Source organism: Protopterus annectens, chromosome 12.part0 (genome assembly GCF_019279795.1).
Source record: "Protopterus annectens isolate FY-2018-M chromosome 12.part0, PAN1.0, whole genome shotgun sequence".
NCBI classification, from domain to species: Eukaryota; Metazoa; Chordata; order Ceratodontiformes; family Protopteridae; genus Protopterus; species Protopterus annectens.
Genome location: NC_056746.1, coordinates 673075631 through 673084253, shown reverse-complemented (window position 1 = coordinate 673084253; position 8623 = coordinate 673075631). Strand labels below are relative to the sequence as shown.

General features: G+C 35.7%; 1 protein-coding gene across 1 annotated transcript in view; it reads right to left on the bottom strand.

Annotated features, from left to right (window-relative positions):
• Positions 1 to 253: 253 nt before the first annotated feature.
• Positions 254 to 8623, bottom strand: part of LOC122816776 (cytochrome P450 2K6-like) — a 668826-nt gene continuing 660456 nt past the window's right edge. Inside the window, exon 9 of the mRNA XM_044089794.1 lies at positions 254 to 705. Within this exon, the coding sequence (XP_043945729.1) occupies positions 521 to 705 (185 nt within the window). The 3' untranslated portion in view covers positions 254 to 520. The remainder of the gene's footprint in view (positions 706 to 8623) is intronic.

The window sequence follows — 8623 nt, the reverse complement described above, 5'->3', positions numbered from 1 at the left end:
ATGCACTAATATCTCCACAAAGGCAGTAGAGGTATGACCAGTGCAAAATGAAATAAGTGAAACAAATTTCTAAAACATTATAGCTCAAAATGTGCAGCTTAAATCCTGTTTGCAGCATAGATTGAAGGATAAAACAAAGAAAACAGAACTGTCAAGTACATTGACCTTTATCTGTAACAATTTCTGTAAATATATGTGTGTGTGTATATGTATGTGTGTGTGTGTGTGTGTGTGTATATATATATATATATATATATATATATATATATATATATATATATATAATTACAACTGTAAATGTAAAATCTGAACAAGTCAGATTCCTTATATTATGGCAAATACATGAGAAACAGGCCTTTCATGGCTTGTGTTTTCTGATTATTGTATTAACTATAGTTATATTTACATCACATTTTGTGACACTGGTCTGTCTGAGCAACCTACTTTCATTGTACAACTCGGGTTAGTCAATTTTATTAAACTTTTATTAGAAGCAATGCACTAATACTGATTTTCCATGCTAGCGAGGTACTGCGCAGAGTAGTAAGGATTTTGGAGAATTTGTTATCCCAAGTCTTGGTTCAAGATCCAGATCCTTTTCAGTGACACCAGGTGGAGGACGAAATGTAAATTTCTGCAGCAATGCAACAAAGAACAGGAAAAGCTCCATTCTGGCCAGATTTTCTCCAATACAAGCTCTTCTTCCTACAAAATGTATAATATAATATGTAAAATTGCAAAATAAAATGCCGTACCAGTAGTCTATGTTTATGAGAAAAACTGCTGCTATTTTTTCTCTATTTCATGCTTTAGGCAGTTAAATATGCTGATGATCTTTGATGTTTTTGCTATGTCATGACCAAATAATTTGGAGAGGGAAATAATTGCCTTTCTGCATGCTTTGCACACTTACACTCATGTTGAGGCTGCCTTTTGGTTCCACAGATTGAATGTTAGCTGCACCTGTCATAGCTATTATGTCATTCTAGGATATGCCAACAAGCTGAAATCTTTTCAATATTTATTTATTCAGCTTTGATAATGGCATTTTTTCATACTCCGCATAGCTTATTTTTGCCCGTCTTTAACTACTCTGTCTAAAAATGAAATAAGTGTTGCTCAAGGCATACCATTACGTATTTACTTTGTGGAAGTGAGTGTGCATATACTCTCTGGTGACAAAAGACTTTGCAAGCTGTGCACATTCAGTTCACAATGTACCTCCTTACACTGCAAACCAATAAAACATGATGGATAGGGGCTACACTTTTCATGATCTGCACTGCTGCCTTCAAATTATATGTGATAAATGAGCATAAAATTTGTACTGCTGGCACCAAATAATATATAATGTGCAATAGGTATTAGCACCATAAATGTTTAGTGCTGCTCTGGTAATAACCAGCATCTGTCACACCCAAATAAGCTTTATACTCTATGGTTACAGATCAGAGGCATAACCAGAATATCCTTGGGATTTCACTTATCACAGACTAAGCCTTATGCCCTCCACTACAATGCTACCAACAGTAACTGAAACTTGACTAACATTAATTTACATACAGACACACACACAATATCTTCCAGGAGGGGTTAATAATATGTTTACAGTATCAGCAATTCCATCAGTGTCTTTAATGTAATGCTGTCAGCAGGTAGAGCACAATAGGACATCAGCAACACAGTTACCATTTACCCTTAAATAAACCAAACATTACATTTTCTATTGTTGTAATTACTCAGTCAAACAGCTAATTACTACACCATTAGAATGCAGATACCCTTAAGCTGGTAATAACTATATCACCAGTCACAAGCATTTAAGAATGAATAATAAAAGTCTTTACTTGAAAGAAATAAATAAAATTAATTATTTAAACAACCCACATTACACATTGTGAGAGTGTGATATGGAAAAACAACCATGGCATAGCTAGCCACCTGGCACTGTGAACCAAATTATTGTCACTGTTGAAGTGACACACAAATCCTTTGTGCAAAAATAGGAAAAGGAGTTGTGGTTGATGGCATAAAGAAAACTCTAACAACTTACCTGGATACCTAAAGTCCAAACAGCAGATACACAATTACAATTGCACAGGCAAAATAAAGTCCAGTCTGAGCTCCCTTTCAAGATGGGTGTCTACTGTGCACACTTTAGAAGTAAAATAGTATCTGATTTAGCAGTTGGCTTCTCTCTCTCTCTTTTTTTTTTTTAAAGAACCCAAGGCAGTTCCTCTTCCCTGCTTGTATTTAAAATGGATGATGGTTTTCCTCTTTTCAAAAACTTTTAGCATTGTCGGGAAAGAGGAGGTCAAATCCAACAAGCTAGTGTCTCAGTAAGATAATCATCTGGGCACTGCAAATATGCAATCATTTGAGGGGTGATTCCTTTTAAAATACACATCACAGTGCTAAATTTGTATATTATGGTCATCGGGAACTGTACAATTTAAGTCTATTACTTGTAGTGTTATATGATAGTCAGATAAAAGTCAGCAAATTCTAATCATATGAGATTGCTTCACTGGGTGAAAATCAGTCCTAAGTGTATCCCCAACATCAGTGCTTGTAAGAACTATGCACTATATAGTGTAGTGTTTTTGCAGCACCATAAATCATTCTTGATTGCTGTAAACACATAGTCCAGATTCGCTAAGGCCATCCACCTGTAATCAACCACAAAATTGCAGTACAGTGGTCAGAACAATAATTTTCTTGGGTGGCAAAGCCAGTACTACTTTTTTGGCTAGCTATGTATAGGCAGGGGGGATATATATATATATATATATATATATATATATATATATATATATATATATATATATATATATATATATAGAGAGAGAGAGAGAGAAAGAGAGGCCTGCCAGATTTTTAATACAAAATATAACTATTAAACATAATTCAGCAAATTCATAGTAGCTTGAAACATAAGTGCTTAGTGACAATAAACTGGAAAACAAGCCACTTAACTTCATAATATACTTAGCTAGATTATAATACTATACATTACACCATCTTATAATACAATACTCTATATTGTCTTATACTATACTATACTATACTATACTATACTATACTATACTATACGATACTATGGGCTGGGCTAATCCTATTTGTAAAAACAGTGATATATAACAGACACTTGCTAAATTATTAAAGGCTGGCACATATTATACTATGAAACTACAGCAATTATTTCCTTATCGGGGAATACATTGCTATGCACCTTAAAACTGCCTGATTGAATGTAGCAGAGTTTGCATCCAAAGTGCTACTGTCACAACAAATTGTTACAGACAACGGACCAAGACTACACCTCTTAGAAGTCCAAAACCCTCACAAACCAAAATAACACTGGACATTTCATATCTGTTCCTCATTATCCAGCTACAAATGGTCAAACTTGATATTAGAAAAAGCTATTAAAGCCATGAACCATTATTCTAAAACAATGATGAAAAGATAAGTCATTTCCTTTTCACATACCAAAATATATTTTAAGCAAATGTAATAAATCACCATCAAAGTAATTCTAAAATTTGGAAATGTGAAAGTCTTAGCTTGATATGTGGAAACCTAATGTGTGAAGGTTAAGTCCATGACACTCAATATAACCACATGAATGAGATGCCAACCAGAAATGTTAGTGCAATGCAGCACATTATTATATGGCTAACAAATGGTAGTAAGGTCAATCTGTCATAAAGGCACAGGATTCTAAGGTACATAGCTGATAGAGGAGATGTGGGAAGATGGTATACATAGAGTGGTCACATACAAGAAGGGCTGACACCTTCTAAAAGGTAACTGAATGTTAATGGACCACCAGAGGACCAATACTGTATCGTAAAAGGAGCTTGGATGGCCTAATTTGTACCACATGAAGGATGGCCGACTAGTGCTGTACTGAAAATAGGATGGATTGCCAGGTTCATTCCCAACATCAGAAGATCTCTGTGCTGATGTAGCAAAACCTAGAAGGTGGAATGTATGTCATGTGTGATGCTGGCTCCCTATCAATATTTCAAATTACAAGCTGTAACATGTCAAGAGTGCAAAAGGTGCATGATTTCATAGTCTGTCTTTTACAGGTGATGCGAGTCTTTTGTAAAGCTTGCAGCGGTCTTTCAATAAGACAAGCAGTGAAAAAGCAAAATGCAGAAATAATTTGCACTAAGTTGAGTTAAATGCAATTATTTTATCAAAAACTTGTTGCTTCCAGTAAAGTTTGTAGTTTGTAATATTTTCAGACTATAGAATATGTATTGTTCAATATATGCAATTGTTTTTTAGTAAAAATGCAGCAGATTTTAAAAAGAAAAATTGGCTTCTCAAATGTGGACATATTTGCAACCTCCAAATTTCAGTGTCTTGAACTATTACTCCTGGTCAAAGGACTTATGTTATTTGGACTACAGCTTCCCACCAGAGTTGTGTGGTTTCAAAGCAGGAAATTTTACTTTCAATATTAAAGCCAAACAAAAAGAAAGAACCTGAAAGTCTGAATCAGATTGATGGTAGCTATTATTTCAGTATTTGCCTTGCTTTAGAAATGCATACAATGGACTGCATCCCTTGGACAGAAGCTCAAACTTGGATTTCTTTGCCTGCTTGAACTATGCAAGCTGCTTGAACATACAATTAAGAATTCGCTAGATTTCAGTAAAATGTTTACCCACTTATAGTGAATGAACCAGTGAAGACGTCACACGATCCAAAATGATTATTACAATTCATTTTTTAATTTACTTTTGTAAGCATGCAATTGTTTGTATGTCTAATTTTATAAATACCTTGCTTAATTGTATTTATTTCAAGTAAAACATTTTATTAATTTAATTTCAAGTGCTTGTGGATGGTTTTATTAGTATAATGGTATCATATGTTGGTATTTGACTTGTGAAGAGTATTTGCTTAAAGCCATTGCTCCCATATAAATATGCAGTTGCTGGCTTATTAAAGGTAAAAGTAAACTGTGTTTGTCTCATGTGCCAGATTAGTATATTGTGTATATAAGTTACAATTAAGTGAGTGATGGAGTGCTGGTGGTTCCTCCTAGGAAACATTCCATGCATGTGTTTGTTAAAAGCAAAGTTAGAAAAGTTTTATTTATTGTTGGCAAGATAGCACTGGAAGGCACTGGGCCTGAAGAAAGCTGGGTAAGGTCCCAGGGAACCAATGACTAATATTCTGCTCTGCAGCCAATCAATTAGTTCTTATTTGGGTGTAACAGATGTTTGCTATTTACCCAAGTCAACAGCATGCATTTAGCATATGCTCTTAGGACCACCTACCCCTTTTTATTTGGTGTCAGCAGTATGGATCATGGGAATGCAACATCTGTATATCACATATAATATGGCCATGGATAAGATTGAATGTAAGTTTGTTATCCGGGGCTATGGCCCTGTACATTCTTACCAGTACTTCACCCCCCAACACCTCATACTCTTTGATGTACCTGGGGTAAGTGGAAAAACAAATCTTAAATATGTACCTTTTGATGAGTTACCATTCTATGGCTCAAAATTAAAACCAGTTTCCCATGAAGTGACCTGTTATGTGTGCCTAAAGCACTTCTCCAATCTCAGTGGATCTTAAGATGGGCTTTTTTAAGTCCCTAAGGATACATTCAAAAACTAAACCTGTGAAAGGTAAAATCCATGTGTGCATTAAGAAAACTGTTTTGAAATGTTATCAGATGTATAATAATTGCTTTTAATTATAGTTGCATATGTACCATTTGAGCTATAACCAAGTATTAATACCTTGTTTGAATACTTTAGTTTGTTTACCTAATTTACATCCCCAGCTAAATATCTAAAGTAGGAAAAAGTATAGCATAGAAAGTACTGTGTGCATGTGTCCCTCTTGTGGACATGTACATATAGGATGCAAGTAACTCTCTGCGCGTACCTTCACTCTAGTTATATGTATTACATAAATGTGGATAAAGACTGCTCTGCATGTGTCTGTGTGCACGTGTCCCTCTTGTGGACATGTACATGTAGCATGCAAGTAACTCTCTGTAAGTGCCTTCACTCTGGTTATATGTTTTATGTAAATGTGGATAAATACTGCTGTGCATGTGTCCCTCTTGTGGACATGTACATATAGGATGCAAGTAACTCTCTGTGCGTGCCTTCATGTATTACATAAATGTGGATAAAGACTGCTCTGCATGTGTCTGTGTGCACGTGTCCCTCTTGTGGACATGTACATGTAGCATGCAAGTAACTCTCTGTAAGTGCCTTCACTCTGGTTATATGTTTTATGTAAACATGGATAAATACTGCTGTGCATGTGTCTGTGTGCATGTGTCCCTCTTGTGGACATGTACATGTAGCATGCAAGTAACTCTCTGTAAGTGCCTTCACTCTGGTTATATGTTTTATGTAAACATGGATAAATACTGCTGTGCATGTGTCCCTCTTGTGGACATGTACATGTATGATGCAAGTAACTCTCTGCAGGTGCCTTCACTCTGGTTATATGTATTATGTAAATGTGGATAAAGACCTCCTGATGCAATATATTTTCACTGTATTTTTTCCAGTATCCCAGGCATTATAGTGCATTAACTCACTGTTGTTGTCACTTGCAAAGAACATGATGAATTTCATATGTAATCCATAAACAGTGGAAGCAGGAGCCACAGTTCATTATCTTGTACAACTGTCTTCAACCCCTACCACTTGTACTACCTTGAGTTAAAGCACACTGTACGGTTTGCATGACTCTTGCTAATTGGCAAATTCAGAAGATAATAAGTTCTTCTTCTTCTATTAATCTTAAACATGCAGACACAAGAGCAGGATAAACTGAATATTCTTGTTATCAGGAAGTATATCCATTTGGCTATCATCTGTAACCCCATAACTTGTGCTATTTCTGAAAAACAGTATTGATACCCAACTGTTTGTAAATATACAGCGGCAGATTATAGTGAGGGCAATTTGGGCCCATAGATGTCCAAAGCATTCATCATCATCATCATCATCACCCCCCCCCTTTTCCCATTTTCTACATGGGGTTGGGGTATTGTGTCAACTGTCACCATCTCTCTCTATTCAATGCCACTCTCCTGCCTTCTTTAACACTCATGCCTGACTGTTGCAGGTCATCTCTCACACAATCCATCCACCTCATTGCTGGATGCCTGTTTCCTCTTGCTTTCTTCCTGTCTGTCCCAAATCTGCTTCCCCAGATTGTCTTCTGCTTTTCTGCACATGTGCCTGAACCACTATAATCTGTTCTCTTTGACTTTTTATGCAAGTGGAGATACTTTGATTTCTGCTCTTATATGGAAAGTAAAACAAAAGCAGTCCTGGATAAAGTGTCTCTTAGAAACAACAATGTAGATCCAAGAAATGACAAAAGAGGCAATACCACAGCAACACCACAACTTGATGTAAGAGTTTAATGTAGACAAAATCCAAATAGTGAGTTCTTTCATGTTGAAAAGAATGTTTCATCAGACTTTAACACAGCATTCATCTTCCATCTGAATTAAACAGTGCCATTCCCAATGCATCCCCCAATCACTTTCTAAAATTAATTATGACATCACAAAAACAATTACATCCTAAAATCCATCATTAAATATCTAAGGAACACTAAAAATCAATTATAAAAGTCAGTTATAAAAACATCTAACATTTAGCTACGTCTATAATCCAGTATTCTTAACAGATCTAGCTAAATGACATAAATTAACTAATTTAATACTAAATGTGCTATATATTAAAAACTGAATAGTATACTGGGGCACAAAATCAGTATAAATAAGTTACAAATAATACAAAGATACAAAAATGCAAAACTAAGACTGTAATTCATCAATAAAGTGCTTAATGTGCATAGGACCTTGCCGCTAGGAAAGGTTTCAAAGTGGTCTTATCATTCAGGCCACATGCTCTATAAGTTTGTAGACATATTATCCATCTATTTTCCTGCTCTTCAGCATAATTCTTAACGTCTCCTAGTCTACCAGTATTTTTAATTAATTCTAGGGTTCTAAACTTAAATTTATGTATCATGCCATGGGTCATCACATGCCTAGCTAGCACATTGTGTTCATCCTCTCTATTTATGGCATATATGTGTTCTCTGACACGTTCCCTAAGGGTTCTATTTATCTTGCCCACATAGAAAGATTTGCATGCCTGACATTGTGCCAGATATAACAGGATGTAATTGTTTTTGTGATGTCATAATTAATTTTATTCATTTCTGCTCTTATATCCTCATTTCTGTATTTTTCCCACAGTGTGCATCCTACCACCCATCTGAGGCACTACATCTCCATCATCTAGAGCTTCCTCAACTTCTCTGCCTTTACTGCCCAGGTTACTGTACCATACAGTAGCACTGGTCGCTGCACTGTTTTGTACACTTTACTTTTCAGAATCTTTGCCATCATTCTGTAATATACTACACCTGGCACTCTGTGCCATTTGGTTGCAGCCCCTCTGATTCTAGTGTGGACCTCCTCATTCAGACTTCCCTTCTCCTCAACCACCACTCCCAGATATTTGAAACTGTTAACCTGTTTTACTGTTTTACATTTTATCTCAATTCTCAGCTTCTGCTGGTTCCCTAATCTGTTACCATTACA